Source organism: Aulonocara sp. 'chitande type north' Nkhata Bay, linkage group LG18, assembly GCF_057382095.1.
Source record: "Aulonocara sp. 'chitande type north' Nkhata Bay isolate Kocher_YH1m ecotype deep benthic linkage group LG18, A_spYH_male_GT1.1, whole genome shotgun sequence".
Classification (NCBI taxonomy): Eukaryota; Metazoa; Chordata; class Actinopteri; order Cichliformes; family Cichlidae; genus Aulonocara; species Aulonocara sp. 'chitande type north' Nkhata Bay.
Genome location: NC_141361.1, coordinates 13,345,265 through 13,368,745, shown reverse-complemented (window position 1 = coordinate 13,368,745; position 23,481 = coordinate 13,345,265). Strand labels below are relative to the sequence as shown.

Below are 23,481 nucleotides of genomic sequence, written 5' to 3'. Positions count from 1 at the left end.
CCTTTTGAAGTTTGTGAGTTCTTGGTCATTCTCCTGCTTTTTATCTGCATAAAAATCCAAACAAGGACATAGGCTGGTCAATGCTGAAATGGCTACACCATGCTGTCCCTCCAAAGAACATTTGAGAGGTGAAGTTTAGATTAGGGATGGGGTGGGGGCAACAGTAAGTTCTAGAGGAGCCAAAGTGGGGAGTGGCGAAAGGGGTAACCGGTGGGAAAGGGCTGTCACTGGGGACTAGGGCTGTCTCCAAACCTCCTGTCAAGTTTAAATCACATACAGCTCCACCGACTCTCAGTCTGCATCCTCCTCTCCTGTGCTCGCTCGCTCCGAGCTCCCTCCTCTCTGCATCTGCCAGTTGCGCTCCCTGTCAACCTTGTGAGGGCTCCTGTGAGGCGTCTTCCTCTGAACATCTGCAGCAGCTTTTCCCCGTAACGAACTACAAAACTTCATTTTCTAAAGATCTCAAGACGCTGACACCCAACAGTCACCATGGAGGCCATCAAGAAGAAGATGCAGATGCTGAAGCTGGACAAGGAGAACGCCATCGACAGGGCGGAACAGGCCGAGACCGACAAGAAGGAGGCGGAAGATAAAAGCAAGCAGGTGACGCGTGGCTCATGAGTTTAATGTTTAATACAGGAATATTAAAATGTCACAGCATATTTACAACAAATGAAGTAAATGCATCACACATGCATAAATTAATTTTAATAATTACTTTTTTCCAAAATATGGGGAATCTTCTTTGTCAAAAAATGTGGACATTTTCAATATCAGGATTATATATCTAAATGTATCTGTGAAGTTACTCATACCAGTTGTATTACAACATCATTGCGTTATTGTGTTGTTGTTTTTTTCACTTTTCCTATAATAGTTTTTTTTTAATAGTTTTTGATTTATTTTTGTTGCTAAAGTTCAGTCATAATCTAAAATACTAAATAAGAACACCAAAGCACAATTTACAGATTGCTGATATATTTCTCAGCAGGACTAAATGCTGAATCACAGGGATCAGTTGATACTGAGCTCCTTGTTCTGCAGTAGGAGACGGTGGAGGATATCCACAGAGATGGCTGTGACAAGAGCTAGGCTTATTATCCGAACTGAATCAAAGGAAAAGCTGCCAGGTTAAAACAGACCTATAGAATATCACGGTCTGACTCTGGCAGCATCCTTATCAGAAGTGAAGTTTGTATAATATAAAACCTCATAAATTTCTGTGCCCCCATATTTGGCGCCGCAGCGCTCAAGCCACAGACAGGATGATGTGTCCCAGCCAAACTTAATGACAGTGTACTTTAATTTCATACAAACAAAATAGAATCTGGAGATGCAATAGGATATCTGAGGTTTCTAAATAGAGGCAATTATCACACAGTGGGAGATGGTGTCCTCATTAACGTGGTATGAAAGGAATGTTAGAGAGCAGCAAGTTAGAGAAACTCGGACAAAGCCAGGATGAAGGATCGAGCAAGTGGAAAGTGTAAATATCCACTCTCTGGTAGCTAATGCCATAACAACTCCCTCAGAGAGCACAGGGAGCATCAGTTGTCACTGGCACTGCACATATGGACCCTCAGCATGTCTTCAGGAGCAAAGAACAGTCAGCATGAAATCCTAGAAGATTATGCAGAGCTCTTTAGTTTGTTGGGATGGCTGCAGCTCAAATAGTGCTAAGAGATGCTTTCTTTGCTATTCTTGGCATGACGAGTAGACTTTCAGAGTGCAGTTAGGCTGACGAAAGGCACTGAAAATACACAAAACTGCATGCAAAATTAACATCTATTACACACAACATCAGGCACAGACTCCAGCGGCAATTAAAGGATTGGGCCACCCAGACTCTGCAGCTATGTGTCTTTTCAGAAGGAACCTCCTAGTTACCTCACATAATCTACAGGCTTCATGGTGAATGTTTGACTCTGGAGCTTTTTAAGTGGAAAGAATAACCCGGATTAAAATAACAGCACGCATGTATTTGTTGAGAGGAGCTAGCTGTAGTCCAAAATCATGCACCCACTACGTATTTTCACCTCCTTATCTTCAAGTGAAATTCATCTTTCTGAAATACATCAGGATTATCCCAAAATAGCATTTAAGTGATCTGTAAAAGATCTATCGCCCACTACTGCTTTCTGTCATATACCAGAATTTCCTCATACTCACTTTAACTGAACAAAAATCTATATTTGATTCCTGACTTTCTCTCACATCTGCCTTTTCTCAGCTGGAGGATGAGCTGCTCGCTCTGCAGAAGAAACTGAAGGGAACAGAAGATGAACTGGACAAGTACTCCGAGGCCCTGAAGGATGCTCAGGAGAAACTGGAACTGTCGGAGAAGAAGGCCACAGACGTGAGTTCACCACCAAGACGCCATCGGAAAGGCATTATTACAGTGGAACCCCACAGCTTTTAAAATATCAGTATCAAATACTTCATATGGACTGAAATAGATATCACTCTATGAGAGGGGAAAAGGGGACCAGTAACATGGACACACATTCCTCTCTGTCAAAGCTGGTTTAAACAAAATCATTGGCTAAAGTGCTTGACTCAGATGAAGAGTTGCCTCTTATGCTTACATAACCCAAAAAAGGAAATGTCTGGACTCGCCCAATAGTTTAGTGCAGCTCGGTTGTTTCTAAAGTGCAAAATATGAACGTGAAGTGATTAAATCACTGACGGTCATACATAAAATAATACATATTGAAATAGGATAGGAATAAAAGAAGACATGAAAGGTTGTTACTTTAAAGAACTGCCTTGAGATTAAATTAAAAAAAAAATCCACCCCAATGTAAACTAATAACCCAGAAATCCTGAATTGATTATCATGCATCTTCTAACCCAGACCGTGGAGATAATCACAGAGTTATTGGTGGTTCACTGAGGTCTGTAGCTGAGCTATTTGTCAAGCACAGACACAACTTGGCCAGCCTGTTACCGACCAAAGAATTTCAGGAATGCAGCCTAAGCAAACAGAGAACCCCGTACTGCAGTTTCTAATGAAATCAATGCTTTGGCCTTTTTTGGGGCTGAGACGTTATTCTCTCCTCAGTCTAGCCTTTACAGTAACATACCTAGGCAGTGTGCAATGCTGAATGACTGCCGACCTTTGGAGACCATCTACATTTATGTCATGTATTTATTGCTTAAACATATCCTTTCCAGGAAAATGATGGGAATCTAACTCGGGATTATGCCTTATCACAAACAAAATAAATCCGGACACAGACTTGACTTAGTTTGCTTTTGGGAGTGAATCGTGACCAATATAATAATATTGATCTGACACTGGGAATGAAAAGAGTGGTTTTGAGGGTGGCTTGTGGACATTCTCTTCCCTTCAAGTCTGTGAAGTTTTCAGGAGGATTTGGAAAGTGTTTCAACTTCACAAAGCAGGTAAAAATCTGAGCTGAAGTAAGTGAGACGATCTCAAAGGTTAGAGGTGATAACAGGATTTTATTCCTCTGATGGTTTATCAGGTGGCCACAAATACTTTTTAGCTTCTTTCATACATATAAATGTAGTAAAAGAACGAAAACGTGAGGGGGAGGAAGAGTAGGAGGCAAATGGGGGCGATGAAGAAATGTGTCGCCACCCGATGGCTGCAGGTCATGTCTGCAACCAAATCAATTTACATTCCACGCCACTGCAGGTCAACAACCCCTAGTGAAAAGGATTATTACGGCCCCACCCCACCCTTGACCCTCCTCCTCCTCCACTAGAAGTAAATCTTTGGACTTTTGATTCCGGTCCTTTGATACAGTTTACAACCTGCTCCTCTCTCCTTCACCATCCCCCACTGACATTTACTTTCCTTCCTTTTCTCTCTCAGACAACCAAATCCAATCACACGATGATCCCTTAGACGTGATTCACGCTTTATCTAACAGCAGACAAATAACACAGTGCACTTCCTCTGCCTTCAGTCCGTGCAGTTGCAACACCTTCACTTTGCCATATAAGTCCACAATAGAAAACCCTGGCCCCACAAAAAAGTGACTTTACACACCTCCTTTGTGGAGGAAAAAAAAACGTCCCACATTCCCCTCCTAAATCCTGTGATGTCATCTGAGACAGGCTTCTTCACATGATTGGAGGATCTCGTCATAAATTTCCTGAAAACTCCCAGCCCTTTTTTTCCGCCGTCCCAGCACCGCACCTCCCTGATTTCCTGCCCGAGAAAAGATTTCCACAGAGCCTGCAACTTTGAGGCGAATTCATAACTTAAGTGTCTCGATTGCCGGTTCAGACGAATCCCCGTTTAAAGAAACCAAACAGTCGGAATTATGGAAGCCGTGAAGAAGAAAATCCAAGCCCTCCAGCAGCAAGTTGATGAGGCTGAAGATCGCGCACTGGCAGTACAAAAGGAGCTGGAAACTGAACGGGAACTGCGCGAAAAAGTGAGATCAGTTTGCATTTAGTCCAACTTGAAGTGAACTTCTTTTAATTTTTGTCTTGATCTGTAATTCCAGCAAACCGGTTGAGCATCTTCACTGTAATCTGGGACTGAAGCGTTTACGCACTCCTGAGAGCTGGACTTGCAAAGTAGCGGTAATAATAACGCACCTAACGCGCGAAATAAAAACCGGAACCTCTGTATACAGATTACAGTAAAAAATAAATAAATCTGTAGTTATTTTCTATACAGTCGTTACAGAGACAAGTTGAAACATCGCTGTGTCGACATTCCTCTGCAGACTTTTGTTCGGCTGTGTTATCTAACTCCAGCCCGCCCCATATATCTACCAAAGCACCAAGAAATGCTGCAAGAGTCCCCGATGTTACATTAACTGTCAGTGTGGTTGTTTGACGGTAAAGAAAATGTTAAATTGAAGGTTTTTAAAGGGTACAATCTTACAGTTACACTTCTTGTCAATCATTCAAAACTTATTCTTTTTTTTTTCTCCCTCCCTTCGCCCTTTGAGCTTTTTGATTGAATAACAGCTGACACACCGTCCATCTGAAAAGGTGCCCGGAATCCTCCTTCCTGTTCCTCTTGAGCCTCTGCACAGGAAGGAGAGAGCAGGCATGGTTATCTGCGCTATCAGTGCTGTGGGAAACGGGCTGAGGAGAAGAAAGCTGGTGTCCCCCAAACATGCTTTGGTTTACACTACAAAAGTGAAGACAGCTGTAAAATATCAGATGCCAGCATGTTTATTTAAAAAAAAAAAAGCTGTCACTGCGTTATCCTGTGTCAACATATTAGTAAAGCAGGTAGCCAGGCTGCAAAGTCCACAACTCATCAAAGTCACTAAGGCTGAAAAAGCAAATGAAACGCAAGGACCTGATCTTGACATCTTCTTAAAGCCATGAATGAAAGGGGGGGGGGATTATAGTGTAGCTTCAAAATAGATGAATGGATAAGCAGTTTTCAGCATTGAGCGTAAGTGGTAACCTTCCTGTTTTGGCTGCATTCATGTTTCCTTCCTGGCCTCTGACCTGCGACCTCCCTATCTCTCTCAATCTGTGGCTACAGGCTGAGGGCGAAGTAGCATCGCTGAACCGCAGGATCCAGCTGGTGGAGGAGGAGTTGGACCGTGCTCAGGAGAGACTGGGCACAGCCCTGCAGAAGCTGGAGGAGGCCGAGAAGGCCGCAGATGAGAGCGAAAGGTGAAAATCAGCATAGATCTGTAGATTCAGATGTATTTGTTACTGCTGTGAGTCACTGTGTGTTTTAATGTTAAGTGAAAGTTCTACACAGCCCACCGTCTTGAAGTTAACTATCACGAGCGTTTGCTGTTACCATGCAGATAGGCTTCAGCCTATTTCATGTGGCACAAAAAAAACTGAGCAAGCACACAAGTGAACTGGCTGAAATCACCCTCACTTGCTCATTTTCATTGGCTGGAAGTAGTGAGGGAAGCCTATTGGAATGTGTTGTTCATTCCCTCAGAGTGGAAATAAAGTTTGCTTGACTTAAAAAAAAAAAAAAAAGAGTAAAATAAATGAAAGCAATACTTTGTAAAACTTTGTAAAGTTTGAAGTTTTCAAGGAAAAATCAAAAACAGCAATAGCACAAAAACTAGAGGCTTAAACAGAACAGTAAGGTAAATGGCCATTAAATGGCCCATGGCCCATCGGAACTGAAGCAGGAAGGCTTGATAACAGAACTGTATACAGAGCCATACAAGTCACAGTGTGATACAAAGATAGAGAATCCCATTAGTGCAGTGAATAGATGCCATTGCCTGTCAGTGAAATTTGACAGGTAAAAAATAACTGTTGGAAATGCAAAGTTGGTGGTTACTGAGTTAAGTCAGCTTTTAGTGAGTCTCCCAGATAACCTCTGCAATGTCGAGTGTCTTTATGGTCTTGTTGGACTAAATGTTCGGCATCGTTTCCATCTTTAGAGGCATGAAGGTGATTGAGAACAGAGCCATGAAAGACGAGGAGAAGATGGAGATCCAGGAGATGCAGCTCAAAGAAGCCAAACACATTGCCGAGGAAGCCGACCGCAAATACGAGGAGGTATGAACGGACGGATTGTATTTATTTTTTTGTGAGATGTCGCTTCAGCTGATGTTCAACTGTGATTTCGTTCCAGGTCGCTCGTAAACTGGTCATCCTCGAGGGTGAGCTGGAGAGGGCAGAAGAGAGGGCAGAAATTGCAGAACTGTAAGGAGAAATTCAGTGCAGTTATTCTCACCACAATATGTGAATTTTAAATATATTCTAAGCAAGTTATTGGAAAAAAAAAACATCTTTTCTTTCTTTCAGCAAGTGCGGTGACCTGGAAGAAGAGCTTAAGAATGTTACCAACAACCTCAAGTCTCTAGAGGCTCAGTCTGAGAAGGTAAGCTCACTATCATAAAACACCTTCACACATCCACACTCATCACTGTCACCCAATACAGCCACTCAACAGGATCGGCAGCACATTAAGTGCCTTTTTTTCGTGCTCACATTCACTATTTGCATCCTCATCTCGACTACCATCACCTAAAAAACAGGGGAAGTACCCTGGTCATCCTAAAATGGCACAAACAAAGTTGTTTGCTTTTCTTTGTCTGCATAGTACTCTGAGAAAGAAGACAAATACGAGGAGGAGATTAAAGTCCTGAATGACAGACTTAAAGAGGTAAATTCATTCCCTCTGCTTAAGCTGAACCTGTGTTTTCTGAGGTAAGCTTTGCATATATATTTCAATGTGTTTACTGTTTGAAAAAGGCGGAAACCCGTGCAGAATTCGCAGAAAGGACAGTGGCTAAGCTGGAAAAGACCATAGATGACTTAGAAGGTATGCTTTCTTTCAGCCCTCATATTCTACCCTACACTCCTTCTTGTAATAAATCTTTAACTTTCTGCTCTGATTTCTCTCTTTTTCCAATTTCCCCTTCATGGCCTGCACACTTTTTCCTCTCAACCTCCTGTGTCCTGCTTACTCTGCCTTTTGACCTGCAGATGAACTGTACACTCAGAAGCTGAAATTCAAGGCTATCAGCGAGGAGCTGGATAATGCCCTCAATGATATGAACACCTTGTAAACCCTGCACTCTGCCGACTTTGCATCTTTAGAAGCACTTTGTCTCTTTTATTCCTTTGCATTCAGAGTTCCCTTCTCCTTCTTTTTGCATTAAACTGAAGCTTAATAAAGACCTTTTTATCTTTTACACTGCCTTCTGTCATTCACTGCAATCTGCTCTTCATCACTTTGCAGCTGTTTCTGCATTTTTCTCACTATGAGGCTAACAATTTTACAGTTACCTGACAAACAGTTATATTATATATTTCCTGCTGCTTTTCATTACAGAGAACCTATCACACGCAAAAGAAGAAAACATAGGCATGCACCAAGTCCTGGACCAAACACTGCAGGAGCTCAATAGCTTGTAAAATGCCAAGAAGAACATCAAATAAGTTAAAAAAACAAAAAAAACAAACAACAACTTTGTAAAAGATATTTTCTACATGCCATCCATTTTTTTTTGCAATTTCACTCTTAATTTGTAAAACACATGTAGCCCTTTTATGTATTTATGGTCCTTTTTGTTCCTTTTCCTTTTTAAAAAAATGGTTTTGGGTCCACATGATTTCAGTATTGGTGCTAGGAATTGTGTTGTAGACCAAACTCTGTGCACAAATAAAACTGATGATGACGACGGTGTTAATGCTGCTGCTGATGTTTTGTCATGTCTGCGAGCCAGTTTCAACACATCTATAAACCGTTCCTGGGAAAAGAGCTCACCCTTCAGTTTACATGTGCTGGCATGCACACTGTCCTCTCTGTGCTAGGACAGCAGCTTTTTTTCTTTTTCTTTTTTTTTTCTTTTGCAGATACTGAATCTCTTCTTTCACAACAGTAGTGCCACTGAGTGCTATAATCAAGAAATGGCACAACCGCATGAGGTTAATACTAAAGATGTTATCAGAGTATAAGTGCGTCCTCAAACTTCTTATCGAGCTTCTTGTGACTGTGAGCTTTAAAATAAACAGTTCCAGTTGCTTTATGCTGTACAGTAAAGATAATTACTGAGCAATAAATGAAAAGTTAAAGACTACATCCTCAACATTAAACCTCCACATTGTGCAACAATTACTCACTATTAGAAACACGATCCAACTCTGCATCAAGACTTATTGGCTTCAGCACAAAGTGTTGCAAAATCGTGTGAGTCTTGTTAACAGACCATGACAGAGGCCAGGCAGTAAAGAAGGCTGTGTGATCTGATGGAAAGTTTTGGAAACAACGGTTTTCGAGACGCTTCAAAATGCATTAACACAAAAAAGAAAAGTCCTACAATTCAGTTAGATTTAAAAAAAGAAAAAAAAAACCTTCACAACAACGAGATTAGTGTTCACTATCAATCAATCAAATCCTTATTTCAAACACATCAAGTGTTAAGACACATTAAAACAAATGAAAATGAACTCAAATAAAACTATTATATTCATTCAAAAGAGTGGTCAATTTTTTGAATTGACCACTTCCCATTCAAAAAAGGAGTAGGAGGAAGCAAATACTTATTAATCCCTACCACTATAGCTCATCACTTATCTGTTTTAATCATATAGTCTAATGTATACATATATGTTATAAATAAATATACCTATCTAATACACAGTCCCTCGTTACATGTATATATATCTTTATAAATGGATCTATAATTCTTTTTACTACACCTATCAAAAAAATTATATGTCATTGAATACAATTAGACCTTCTTAATGTACAATATAATATTTAACACCACTATGCATTAATGTTATTAATATAAAAATAAGGCTCCTTAAGACATGGATGCACAAAAACACTTTTTCTCTCTCCTGGTTACTAAACTAAACCACAATTCCTGGCTTATGCTATACGCCTATACCGTCTAAATAAACATGTTCACACAGAAACAGATGAATATGACTGTTCACTCAACTCGCTTTTAAATGCAACTTTTACTTTAAACAGCTATTAAAAAAAGATAAACCAGGTAAAATAATTATTGTTGTTTTGTAATAATTTAGTTGTTTTGCCTTTCATCTTTACAGTTTCCTTTTTCACGTTTACTCTACTTTCCAACCTCATTAGAAGTCCTAATTGACCCTTTTTTAGGCTGTGGTAATTTGCATTTTTTTTCTTTTGTTGAATTGTAATTCAAATGGAAGTTGCTTTTTTAATTAATGAACACAAATTTCCCTTGATTTCCAAGTATACCGAAATGTAAGAACCAATGTAATCCTGTAGTAGTAGTATTAATGTCAGTAAATGCTTTGAGTTGAAGCTGACAGCAACTCAAATAACCACTCATTGCAACCAAGGTATGCAGAGTAGCACCAGACATCAAGTCTTGAAGCAGATGGGCTACAGCAGCATAGGACCACAACAGGTGCCTCTCCTGTCAGCTGAGGATGGGAAACTGAGGATACAGTTTACACAGGCTCACCAAAACTGGACAACAGACAACTGGGAAAGTATTGCCTGCCATTGTTTGAATGCCAACCCTGCCTGTCTAGGTTGCTGGTGTTGCTGTCCATGTCCATCCATTAATGCCGTGTCAATCCCTTAATTTGTGTACCCAGCTGGATAATACATCATGTCACAAAGCTCAGATCATCTCAAACTGTTTTTTTTTTTTGGATATGACAATAAGTTCACTGTATTCAAATGGCCTCCACAGTCCTCAGCTCTCAATCTGGGTAGAGCAATTTGGGTTGTAGTGGAACCCAAAAATGGAGATTCACGTCATGAACCTGTAGCTGACAAATCTGCAGCAACTTTGTGAATTTGAACCAAAATCTCTGGGGAATGTTTGGAGCACATTGCTAAATCTATGCCGTGAAGAATGAAAGCAATTCAAAAAGCAAAAAAGAAACCCAAACTGGTCCTAGCAAGGTGTACATAATAAAATGGCAAGAACAAAACTTTATATTGAATTAAGGCTATAGTTATACAGTAGAGTAACAAGTACAGTAGATTTAAAAAAAAAAGCATAAAGTAGCACAGGTTAAATAAGTCACAATTATAACCTGGTCTACCTTAAGTAAGCCAACAATCTAAAGGCCTCACGGTCACAGTCTGAAACGCTGTTGAATTCCGGGCCAGCAGGGGGCGTCATTCCAGCTCATTTACATTGCTTCTTTGCCGGGCGGGATTTCCGCAATAATATCAAGTATGGCGAAAACATACGACTATTTGTTTAAATTACTGTTAATCGGAGACTCTGGTGTCGGGAAGACCTGCGTCCTGTTCAGGTTTTCGGAAGACGCCTTCAATTCAACGTTTATCTCAACTATAGGTGAGTATTTGGGGGGAAACAAAACCGAGCCATTCTCTGTTTACAGTACGTCAATGGGCTTCCTCGGTGAGGCCGTCTACTTGCTGGATTTCAGCAGAAGGAACTAGTTTCTCTTTTACATTGATATAGGCGGAATGTGTATTTGCTAAAGTAGCAGCAGTACGATTGACTAGTTAATTCAGTGTAGTGAAGTGAAGCACTGATAACCTTTGTTTGTACGTGTGGCGCATGTTTAAGCAGAAATGTTTTGTTGTATAATAACCTGATGCCGGGTTGCTAACCAAGACGGTTAGCCGAGTGGCACATTAGCCGTTTGGCTCCGTCTACATTCTTGGAAGACATACGAAACACGGATATTTGGTGTAATGGTTGTTTATGATCATATTCCTGTAGCTTATTGGCAGCCCGTTGGTGTTATTTTTCTTGCTGAAAAAGTAGACTTAGCCAATGTTGACAGCTAGAGCCGAGCTACTAAGCTATCGTTATGATTTGACATTCATGTTGGGTTTTTATTTTAATCGCAGGCATTGATTTCAAGATTAGGACAATAGAGCTTGACGGCAAGAAGATAAAGTTACAAATATGGTAAGTTTAATGCTGGACATGTGACATAATTTTGCCGACAATGTTTTGTATTTGTCATTGTTTTAATTTAGTTTTAATACACATTTAGTGTTGGTTGATTTTTTTTTTCAAATAATTATTTTCAGTATTTTACACTATGTATATACACTTTACAAGCTCTAGTTTAATACTTGAGTTCACTGCTTATGTGCTTCTTATACATTATCAGTGATAAGAATCACAGATGTAATCATTTTTAAAATTAATGTGTTTTAACCACTACCACTTTTTCCATGAGTGGACATTACATTGCATGGTTTGCAATGGATAATATGCCTCCACCTCACCCTAACTCTAGCATCCTCATTTTCTGCTACACCAAACCCCTTTTATGACCTTCACTAGATCCATTAATCTTCTCTGAGGTCTTCCTCTTTTCCTCCTGACTAACAGCTCTATATTTAACATGCTTTGCCCAATTTCAACTATTCCTCCAGTGCACATGGCAAAACCGTTTCCTTTTTGTCTTTGTAATAGTGTGTTCTAGTTAAAGTTGGCAGATGGAATTTACATCTGAACTGTTCCCTCAAGTCAGATTTTGAGCTCGGAAAGTTGGAGGAGCCTCAGAAAAACCAGGCTTAACAATTCAAGATGGCAACCATGAACCGTAGTAAAATTGTAATACTTGTGTAATATTTGTGACTCGCTAAATTAGAACACTGACCAGGTTGTATCCATGAACCTGCTACAGCAGCAGCTCTACTTTGATAAGTAGCTAAACAAATCCTGTTGTTGCTCCAACTTGACTACTGGAGCATGCTCAGCTCAGGATTTACATCTCTCTTGATGCAAATGAAGTGCAGCATAACTTTGTCTCTAAACCGCTCAAATCTGAGCTGTCTCTCTGATGTAGTCATATATAAACCTGTTCCTCAAGATCACTTTCAGCTCTGCCACCTCCAGCTTTGCCTCCTGTGTTTTTGCTAGTGACATCATCCTCAAACCATTGTTCTTGTATAAACTTTCCCTTTCACTAATGCCACTATGCTTCTGTTACAAATCACCCCAACACTCATCTCCACCCACTCCACCTTGCCTAAACGCTCGTCTTCATCTCTCTCATAAACTGTCCAGTGTTTTGGATGGTTCACCCCAGGTGTTTCAACTTATCCAGCTTTACTACCTCTGCTCTTCACTGTTATGTTATGTCCTCCTCTCATTCACACATGTATTCTATCTTGCTTCAGTGACTTGCAATCCTTTTCTCTTCACTGCATACCTCCACCTTTCCAAGTTCTCTTTGGCTTCCTCCCAACTCTCACTACAGATCACAGTGTTGTCTGTGAACATTGTAGTCTACAGAGACTTCAGATAGGAGTGTATGTAGAATAAAAGAAATACATTTTAATGTAATTTACACAAAAAATAAAGCCACATAACTTCCAGACTTTAATAAAGAGGGCTAAAGTCAGTTATTAGCAGACCACCTGTTAGGCTTTTTGCTTCAGTGTAGTGCCATATTTGGCTTCTACCGTTAATGTTACCTGGCTAGCTAGGAGTACCCAATTGTAATCCTAGCTAGCATAATTTAAATTTGACAATTATTGTAAGGTTGCAGATATTAGTATTATAGCTTGTTTATGTTGAAGAAAGTTTTGTGTGCCGAGATGTTTTCCTTGAATTTATTATTTGTTACATTAATGCACTGTTGCAGACTTAATACAGTTACCCACAAGCACTACACAGTAGTAATATACTGTATGCTGGTGTTTTGCTTCTGTACCAATGAAGAGGTATTTAAAAAGCCCGTTACATGTATGTTGGATGTGTTTATACACTGCCAGCTCTATATCAGCCTGTTCAACTAGCGAGTTTAAGATAACTGTTTCATCAGTTTTAATATACATTTAGTGTATTAGCTGTCATGCTTGATATTAGTTAGAAATTTGTGTTAACTTTTCTAATAATTTCCACAAACATTCAATTTGATATTTTGTCCTTAAGCTTTCAGATAACTAATGATGTTTTTTCTTTAGGGATACAGCTGGTCAGGAACGCTTCCGAACAATCACAACAGCCTACTACAGAGGTGCAATGGTGGGTATCTTCACATGCTGACAGACAGATGTGATTTACATCCTCTTTCCTGTTGAAGGTGCAGCTTCACCTGCATTTATTTATGATTGTACTGCTCTTTACAGGGCATCATGCTCGTCTACGACATCACAAACGAAAAATCCTTTGAAAATATCAAGAACTGGATAAGGAATATAGAAGAGGTACATTCTGGTCCAAATATAAACTCATCCACTTATGTTCTACCCATCAAAAGTCTGTATGGTATCATGTACTGTTTTAAAATTCAAACTCTTCTAATCCAGCATGCGTCAGCGGACGTTGAGAAGATGGTCCTTGGCAACAAATGTGACATCAATGACAAACGGCAGGTGTCCAAAGAGATGGGGGAAAAGGTGAGAAGCTTGACAGATGCATGGTCTCACATAATCTTCTCCAAAGAGTCATTTTCATGTAGTCACACAGTGAGCTCTCCCTGTGGGGAGGAATGGTTGGCTGTTCTTGCAGTTTCAGGTTCACCAGCACAAACACACAGTGAAACTGAGAGGAGAGAAGAGAAACTAGTGTTTCTGCCACTGTAAAGTTACATTAAGATCTAGTTTAAAATCAGTCCAACAGAAAGACATGTTATCATTCTGTTTTCTTGCGTCTGTGTGCATTCACATCTGGGATATCCATGATTTTACAAAAGTGTTTCTTCCTTGTTTTTATTATTGCCTGGTTGGATTTAATGCACTTTTACTACCTGTAGGTGGCAGTAAAACATCGGCTAGGTTTTAAACGACAGGGTGCACTACCAAGTACCATGTGCCAGACTGAGGTTATATGTCGCTGTAATATGCAAAGCCAATCATTATTACAGCCATCAAAGGGTCTTTTATGGATTAAATGCATATAACAAATGGAAACGAGGTAAAGCTAGCATGGTGAAAAGTCTGACACAGCTGTTTATAGTCATTTAAAAGCAGTTTCCAACTATTGGAAAATAGGCGACTTGTTCCTAGTTAATGTTAAATAGCGTGCTTGCTTGAAATGCCCATCCTTAATACACATGCATCTGAGTTAGGGTTGGTTACATGCAGGGGTTACTGTAAGTACATTTTATATAAATTTACTTCATTGATGGAAACCAACAAGTAGCCGTGTCATTTCCACCTAGATCATCAATCGAGGGGGAATCTTAGTCATTATTGCAATGTTAAAGTAATATGCTTTGAATAAAAGTGTCAGCAGAATTTTTTTTAAAGCTTTATTTATTTGTTTATTTATTTCAGCTTGCACTAGAGTATGGAATAAAGTTCATGGAGACCAGCGCAAAGTCCAACATCAACGTGGAAAATGTAAGCACTTTGTCAGCTAGAACACATGGCACAGTTAATTTGATACGTCATGTAAACATTCAGTTCAGTTTTATTTATATGGCGCTAAATCACAACAGTATTTGCCTCCAGAAAAACCCCAAAACATGTCACCTGCTTGTGTCTAATATTGATGTCATCTTTCGTGGTTAGAAAGCAAAGCTCCCATATGCACAAAATTAAGAACCTTGTTGGTGATAACTGGACTTTTCGTCCCAAAGCCAGTTGTGCCAAATGGCTGCCCCTCGCTGACCTGTTTCTGCTGGAGGTTTCTTCCTGTTAGAAGGGAGTTTTTCCTTCCCACTGTTAGCAAGTGCTTGCTCAAAAGAGGTCGTTTGATTTTTTTGGGGGTTTCTCTCTATTATTTTTGTGTCTTCACCCTATAATATAAGCACCTTGAGGCGACTGTTGTTGTTACTGTTTGGCACTATATAAATAAAATTGAATCTAATTGAACCTTGTGACTATTAGGTCCAGCTGCCTTAAATTCTTGAGTTGAATTTACGGTAGATGAAGATTAGAATTTTGAAAGCATGCTTTTCTGTTTCACAGGCGTTTTTGATGCTGGCCAGAGACATCAAATCAAAAATGGACACAAAATTGGTAAGGATAAAACTGTGAGGAAAATGATCAGCAGCTCTTGTGGCTCGCTTTATGGAATGTTTTTGCGTTTTTCCAGCTTGTGGAAAACTGTGCAGCAGATGACAGTGTTTTGACTTGTCTTTTGTTTTTCTTTGTTGTTTTTGCTGCAGGAGGGCAACACACCGCAAGGAAGCAGTCAGGGCGTAAAGATCTCAGAGCCTCAGAAAAAGACCAGCTTCTTCCGCTGTAGCCTACTCTGAGGACTGAGGCCTTTCATACTGACTGGACATAAATAGACTGTTCTTGCTCTTAGCACTTCCTCCCCCTTTCTCTCCAGCTATGGTCAGTCCTAAAAGCCCACGTAAGCCATTATATTGTCAGTAAATGGAGGACTTCCCCTCCTTGCTTCCTCTTCTGAAAGCTTCCAGAGTTTCATCTTTTCCATTTTAAGGATAAATGTTGACTTCATGAGTCATGGTGCTCTGCTGGTTGGAGGACTCAGCCAGGAGCATTATCCAGATGTTCCATTTAACACAAAGGAATGGGCTCTTACTCCAGAGTTAGTCTCTTCATTATCCTCACTCACTCATTCACACAACCGGTAGCAGAACCAGGGATGAGAAGTCATTAATAGTTTGTGGACTGGATTACAAATGTGATATATTTAGATCTATTTTTAATAGCACTCTGTCCCTTTTTTTATGTGACAAATTTCAACCAGAGGCTGATGAGCTTGAAATGCTGTGAAACAGAGCTGTACAGGTTTCCTTTTCACTGTCAGTCAAGGATCAGACAGAATGAGCTGAGAGCACTGCTCTTGTTGTCCTTGACAATCATTTTTTTGTGACTGAAAATGATTACTCCACCATTGGTGCATTCTCCTCCTTTCAGTGAGTGATGAAGAGGAATATATTATCTTAAACTACAGTTTAGGTTTTTGTCATTCTAATGATGAAAATGCAAATACTCTGTTTAGGAACATTTCTTGATGTAGCAAATGACCAGTCTTAAATTTGTAATAATAGGATTACTGTGACAATGAGACCTTAATTTATAGTTTGAAATCACAGCCTGTTTGAAGCCACTAAAGATGTCCTAAAATAATCAGTTTATTGTCACATGAGGCAGAAAAGCAGCAATCTCATTTATTTGAGATGCTGCACTTATTGGTATTTATCTTGAAAAATGACTTTTTAAACGATTTATTATTGAAGTTTGTTTCTCTCCTTTGGTCTGTCGCCTCAGCTCTTCTTTAAAATAGATTGATGTCTGAATTTTTCCTGTCAGCTCTTAGTCGCAGTTAAGCTGAATGACGTCTCTGGTTGTTTGATGAGCAGTTAAAATCACTTGAAGTTTCACACTGTAAGCCCCTTCTGCCCCTTCCCTGCTGTCATGCAGCTCTCCTTGCACTTTACCAGTAAATTGTGGTTTGTGTGTAGTCTGTGCCAAGTGATAGTTTTGCAATACAGTACAGCTATAAATTTCTTTTGCTCCTTTTGAGTCTTGGTAATATAAAGGACATATATTACCAACATTTTACAACACCCAAAGGACTTGATCTCCTCTGGTAGTTCACAGCTAGCAGTCCACTGCCCTGTTATTAGTTCTCTTAAAAACGTTTCCTTCCTCAGACTGAGTTATTTCAGCATATATCTGCGTGTAAAAGATAAGTCTTTCAGCCTCTCTTTTTTTTATACTACTGTGCTTGCCAACCCGTAGTTTAAAAGTAATATTTTATGAGTTTACATAGAGATGGCTTGAATTAAGCTAAAGATGGCCCTGTTTGGGGTATTCTGGATCCTTTTACAGGTTTGTTTTTCCCCATTGTGGACATTAGATCTGACAGCTAGGTGGCGCCAGAAGCACACGGTGCATCTTAGGTAACTGCCAAACTTCAAATATGAATCAGTATTTTATTAGAGACAGCTAATCTGGGGAGTGTGATGCAATTATGTACACTCCACCTGTGTTGAACTTAGATGTGGATTCTCAGTCTGTTTCCATTGTTTCTATGTTTATGTCAGTCTTAAAATCAAGTTCCTACATGCACAGTATTGAGGGACAATATGTTTCATGCACCTTTTGTAATATCAAATAATTTGGGACCTCATGAATACCATGGCCATTTGTCTTAACCACTAGTAATCTATTCTGTCATAGGTGAGCTATGCATTGTGAATCTCGGACCTGTGCGTGTGTGTAATGTACTTTTTTTTCAGACATACCTACAGAGCTGTACGGTTGAATGTATGGGCTTTTTGTTATTTTTGTTTTGTGTCAGTCACTGAGCCAAAAAGAGAGGACACGCTCCGTTTATTTAAAGCTGCATTGGTGCATCAGTGCAGGTGAAACTTAGCACAGCGGGGTACTGTTGAGCGGGAAGAGAGCGGGTGTCGAACTGTGAAGACGGCACCGTTTTGTTCGAGCTTTAAGTCATAAACAGAAACATAGGGAGCAAACTTTTATGGGACTCGAGCTGTATAATTTTTTTCTGAAATATGATACTTCCTCTTTGATTTTGTTTTTAAGTCATATCTTTTGTTTTCTTGAAATGTTTCCCTTTTTACAGCCATATTTTATTCCATTAGTGTGAAGTACACAGGGACAATAATAGGAAAAATCAACAAAACATTGTAAATATCACTAAAAAGTAGGTCTGCTTAAATTGTACTGTACTTTCTAAACCCATATAAAATGTATCTACAATTTTGTAGATATGTGAACTTTTGATTTAATAAAATAAGGTTATAAAACTAACCTTGTGCGTTTCAGTTCAGTGGCTTTATTGGCTGGATGTCACAGGAAACTATCAGTTTACCCACTGACTGCTTTCATGACAAATGGCTCTCCTATTATTGGCTCACTGGAATATTCTGGCGTGTTTATTGTTTATTGTCCAGTGTAACTGAACCCCTTTTGATACAAGACACAAATCCACTGTTGATAATCATAGCTAATGAGCCTTGTCTTGAGGGATTGGCCGAAGCCTCCACCTGATGAAAGATCTGCAGTCACAGCATGACTGTTGTTGTTTCTGTAAGAGAAAAACTGGACATGGACTCCTTAAAGAATGCCAGAACAATGATTTTGGTCATTTTATTTATTTTTACATTTAAAAAAAAATGATGAAGATGTGAAGATGACAGGATTTCATTCTGAAGTATTTCCAGTCCATCCTTTGGGGCTATTCCAGGTAGCAAATGTAGAGAATTGCTTCATTTGCTTATATCCTTATATGAAAAGTGCTGTGAACAGAAAGCACTTCTCATTACGAAAGTCAGCAAAAGGACAATATTCTATATTAGAGTCAATAGTTATAACCAAATAACACATCTAGTCCTTGTTGATGGGTTTACATGTTATTGTAAATGTTTACTGCTGGTTTACCTGAGGAAGTCCGGAGCTCTAACAATCATGTGCTGAAAATCTTCGAGTGACAGACGGCCATCATTGTCCAGGTCGGCCTCATCGATCACCTTCTCGCACACCATCCTCACCTCGTCTTCTGTCAGCTCGTTACGAGTCAGCTTGTTCAGCGTCTTCTCCAGGTCTGACTTGCAGATGAAGTCATCGTTGTTGAAATCTTACAGAAAAAATAAATAAATAAAAAAATATCAACAGGTCAAATAATACATCAGTTAATGAATTATTCAACTTAAGCCTTTTTGTGTCTTTGTTGGCTGTAAATTGAACATGTTTTAGACTAATCTGGTTGGACAAAAGACAGTTTTTAATATATTGTTTTGGACAAATGTGGAACTAAAGCTAACAACTTTTTTTTTTCACCTTATATTTTGTTAATGTGGCTGAAATATTTAGTGTATGATTAATTTAATGAAGAAAAGCAGGCTGTTTTTTCTTATCCTTTTCATTATAGTGTAACTACGTCACCCTTGTTAGTCTGAATAAGGAATGAAAAGTTCTCGTGTGTAGTTTCACAAGTTGTCAGCTGTCTTTTTTTTTTAACCGAGGCTTTGACGAGCTGGTATATGATCCTAAACTTTCCATTCCCCATCTGCTGTGTTTACCGATCCATAACCCTTCAGGATGAATATATATTACTGCTGATGATTTCATCGTACATTTTTTGCACAATAATCAGTTTCGTTTTACTGACAAACCGCTTCTTTAAATGCTGCAAGTTTCAAGATGTGTTTAACGCCCACTCTTCTGTCTGGGATGTTGGAAACCAAACATCCTCTTTCACAACTCAAATCAGGTGCAGAAAATCCAGCGGTATATCTGCATGGCTCTAACATTAAATTTGCCCTTATTCTAACTAATAATGAGCTTAAGTCAATGCTGTTTTCTGCAGTTTAACGTATAGCAATTTTGTTTCCATGATTGCCTTTTGCAAACAGATGTAAACAGTGCATTTAAGTTGAAATATCTCCTTATTTGGTGTAAAATGTTAACATTTAAATGTATTTTTTCAGCTTGCAGTGGCAGTAGGAAGGGTTATTCACATACTTTGTTATGTACCGTGTGTAGTAAAGTATGCACAGTATGATTTGTGAAACTGCAAAAATGTAAAAATTGGTTGGAATTAACATTGGTTTTAAAGAAAAAAACAAAAACAATGACAAGCATCCTTGATTTATGAAGATTTTACCATAAATTTTGAAAGCATAGTAGGCCTTGAGGTCCCGTGGAGCCATCTCACTGAGGACAGAAAACATGTCCAAGAAGTCGTCCAGTGTCATGTTTCCCTCGCCATCCTCAGAGAAAACCTCAGCGATCCTCTGTCGAAACGGGTTGTCCTAAACAAACAGTCAAAGCATGAACACACAAATGTTCAGCACAACTAACTTCTGCCTGTTCGATGTGATGCAGTTTAGTCCTGTTCTAACAAAATTGTGCTGTTTGTGATTTTACTTCAGTTTTGTTTTTCTATTTGAAATCCAATAAAGTCATAAAATTATCTTTAGTAATAAAAACAGCTTGGAAAAAGTGGCAACCTCGGGCGTGACCCTGATCGTGACCGGCTCACTCTCCCTTTCTTGGGGCATGTCAGTGACCAGCTTGTTAACACACCTGTTTACCTTGCTGTCACTGAGTAAAGAGGCATATAATTGACCTATTTCCACCAAGTGTGTCCTCTGGGACCCACCAACATCCTTCAAGTTTAAAGGAGTCAGGTAACATATAACCGCTCAAAGAATTCTGTCGATTAATTGGTCATTAATTATGGATTGGGAACACAGGGAGAGAGCGCGGGTCTGCAGGGCGTGTGCGGACCAGTGCAGCGGGACTACCTTCAGCTCTGGCATGCTGCCAATCAGCTCATATGGTAACTTCACATCTGGGTGGTTGGTGTAGTCAAGAGGAACGAGCTGCGGTGCCAAATCCCGATAGCGGTGGAAGAGTCTAGGAAAGGTTTAAAAAATTTACTATCAATATTGAATTACAAGATATGTCCTATAATATGTAGAGTTACACTTTAAAGGGACAAGGAAAAGTTAGAAAGGAAAAGTTAAGTTAAGAACTTGCTTTTCAGCTACGGACACTATTTTGAAAACAGAAAACATTCAACTTATACACTTTCCAGCACAATAAAAATAGCCTGTGATCTCAGTGGCAGTCTGCCCCACATCAAGACAGGTGTCCTGATAGTCTAGTTTAGAGTTACAGTATGGTATTGTGCAGAATAGAACAAAATTCAGCTCTGTCAAGCATGCTACATAAGCAATGACTCAGGAAATTAATGAGATCTGACACAACTTATCCTGAGTCCATGTTTAGTTTGATCTTTTCTGCACTGGAGGGATGTCATAAAGCAGGAAGTATAAACAAAATAACTGAAGTAATGTAGGCTCACCTCAGAATTTCCTTTCTTGTGAAATATGTACAGTCCTGTAAATGCAATTTAAATTCAATGTGAGCTGTTTGCATACAGTGATGTGTATAATCTTTACTCAGTAATAGCAATACATCAATAAAAGACACTTATTTTTACACAATATTGGTAAAGTAGAGAAGTAAACATGCAGTTTTTGGAAACAAATTATGAATTGCTTACAAAACAGGCAAAATGATCTCTGTCTGTCTATTACGATTATTATTATCATGTATCAGCATGTTGTGGTGATGTTGCGGTGGATCAAAGCAGTGAAATTTAATAATTTTTTTTAAATGGCAATTATTTTTGTGTAAATATTAATGTTTCTCCAACATTTCTCCATTACATTAGCACCAAAAATCAAATGAAAAACTTTATTTATAAATGCCTTACTTGCCATTTACCATTTATTTACCATATGACATCTCTAACTTTGCACCTCAAATTACTTCTGAGAGTTTTCTTTTCATCAAAATGATGCAAGTCAAAAGCAAATCCAGTCATCACACAATATCAGGAAAACACTGACTCTGAATGTCAGGAAGTGCTGCACCACATGGGACTGGATCCCTTTCTTTTTTGCTAATAAAAAGTATGAAGAGGTCTGATTAATCTTGTTTGTAGATGTTAAGCTAATACTGATAATGGTAGCTCCATTCATTCTGAGTGAGCCTTATCAATTAATTGATAAAGAAACATGAGTGATACCAACCTGATAGGCATCTAGCTGCTGTGCCGTAAAGATGGTTTGTTTATTTCCCATGTCTGAGTGCAGAAACACAGAGTCTCAGGTCCATCGCTGCTCCGGCATCAAGTCCTTTTTTAAAGTGGGTATGCTAGTTATGAAATACTCCGACAAAGGGAAGCCAGAGCCAAAGAGGAGATCAGGTGTCTGGCTGCACTGGGGCCCTTTGGTCCCCACTATAATGGAGGCATTTCATCGTTTTCTCCGTTGTGAATAGAAACCCCTTTGACAGTGAATAAGGGCTGTCGTCCAGCATCATGCCAAGTGGTATCAACCCCCTTTGGTGGCACACTATGGCCAACGCCTTGTTCGCCACTCAGGTTACACTCTTTAGAGACAGGGTTTTGTAGTGGGCAAATAGAGTTTTTGATGTGAGACAAGTTTTGTTTCAGTTGAGAACTTAATTGTTGTGAGTGTATATCTATCTATCTATCTATCTATCTATCTATCTATCTATCTATCTATCTATCTATCTATCTATCTATCTATCTATCTATCTATCTATCTATCTATCTATCTATCTATCTATCTATCTATCTGGTGGTAGACTTCCGCAGGCACAAGCATTCTCCACTGCAACCACTGAACATCCAAGGTATGGACATTGAGGCTGTGGACAGCTACAGGTACCTTGGTGTTCATCTGAACAATAGACTGGACTGGACTCATAACTCAGACGCCCTCTACAGGAAAGGGCAGAGCAGGCTGTACCTGCTGCGGAGACTCAGGTCGTTTGGAGTGGAGGGCCCACTCCTGAAGAAATTCTATGACTCTGTTGTGGCTTCTGCTATCTTTTATGGCGTGGTCTGCTGGGGCGGCAGCATCTCTGCTGGGGACAGGAAGAGACTGAACAGGGTGATCCGAAGGGCCAGCTCTGTTCTAGGATGCCCTCTGGACCCAGTGGAGGTGGTGAGTGACAGGAGAACGGCGGCTAAGCTGTCATCCCTGATGGACAACATCTCCCACCCCATGCAGCAGACTGTGACAGCACTGAGCAGCTCCTTCAGTGGGAGACTGCGGCACCCACGGTGTGGGACGGAGAGATTTCGCAGGTCTTTCCTCCCCACTGCTGTCAGACTCCATAATAAAGACTTTAACTGATCAAGCACACACATCCATACATATGCAATAATACTAAGTGCAATAATCCTTTCTGTCATCGTTGTATTTTTACTCAGTTGTATATAGTATTTGTATTTGTATTCTATTTTTATCTTATTGTATATTTATTTTATTTTATTCTACTGTATATAGTATTTTATTTTATTCTATTCTGTACAGTTGTGTACTGTATTTATTCTTATTGTATTCTAATTTTTGCCTCATAACTTTTGCACTGTCCACTTCCTGCTGTGACAAAACAAATTTCCCACGTGTGGGACTAATAAAGGTTATCTTATCTTATCTTATCTTATCTATAGATATAGATATAGATATAGATATATAAGCAAGTTTTGAAGTGTTTTAGGTTTTAAGTGTTCCAGAGCTCACTTAAAACTGAACTTGTGTTGACTTGTGTGCACACAAAATGAGTTCAGAAACACCTTGAGGCACAGACATAAAACTTCCCTTTGATCCTGC

The 23,481-nt window shown here is 39.4% G+C and overlaps 3 protein-coding genes across 6 annotated transcripts; 2 read left to right on the top strand and 1 right to left on the bottom strand.

Moving 5' to 3' along the window:
- Nucleotides 1-266: 266 nt before the first annotated feature.
- On the top strand, nt 267-8,117 carry tpm4b (tropomyosin 4b). Of its 4 annotated transcripts, none has more exons than XM_086270637.1 (9): nt 267-603; nt 2,231-2,356; nt 5,486-5,619; nt 6,360-6,477; nt 6,554-6,624; nt 6,727-6,802; nt 7,025-7,087; nt 7,177-7,246; nt 7,411-7,619. In XM_086270637.1, exons 1-9 carry the CDS (start codon nt 490-492, stop codon nt 7,491-7,493), a joined length of 855 nt encoding a protein of 284 aa, XP_086126763.1. In that variant the 5' UTR covers nt 267-489; the 3' UTR covers nt 7,494-7,619. The 4 variants fall into 4 exon arrangements, with proteins under 4 accessions (XP_086126763.1, XP_086126762.1, XP_086126765.1 ...); XM_086270636.1 differs by lacking the exon at nt 7,411-7,619 and adding an exon at nt 7,760-8,117 and having other exon boundaries at nt 271-603; XM_086270639.1 differs by lacking the exons at nt 267-603; nt 2,231-2,356 and adding an exon at nt 4,138-4,409.
- A 2,430-nt stretch (nt 8,118-10,547) lies between these two features.
- LOC147308136 (ras-related protein Rab-8A-like) lies at nt 10,548-18,073 on the top strand. Its single transcript, XM_086270699.1, has 8 exons — nt 10,548-10,736; nt 11,261-11,321; nt 13,337-13,397; nt 13,502-13,579; nt 13,682-13,771; nt 14,651-14,716; nt 15,287-15,337; nt 15,487-18,073. Exons 1-8 carry the CDS (start codon nt 10,613-10,615, stop codon nt 15,574-15,576), a joined length of 621 nt encoding a protein of 206 aa, XP_086126825.1. The 5' UTR covers nt 10,548-10,612; the 3' UTR covers nt 15,577-18,073.
- A 370-nt stretch (nt 18,074-18,443) lies between these two features.
- Nucleotides 18,444-21,962, bottom strand: cib3 (calcium and integrin binding family member 3). The gene is made up of 6 exons (XM_086270698.1): nt 21,868-21,962; nt 21,135-21,169; nt 20,572-20,683; nt 19,929-20,076; nt 18,704-18,899; nt 18,444-18,561 (listed from the first exon to the last, which is right to left on the bottom strand). Exons 1-6 carry the CDS (start codon nt 21,916-21,918, stop codon nt 18,540-18,542), a joined length of 564 nt encoding a protein of 187 aa, XP_086126824.1. The 5' UTR covers nt 21,919-21,962; the 3' UTR covers nt 18,444-18,539.
- Nucleotides 21,963-23,481: the final 1,519 nt, after the last annotated feature.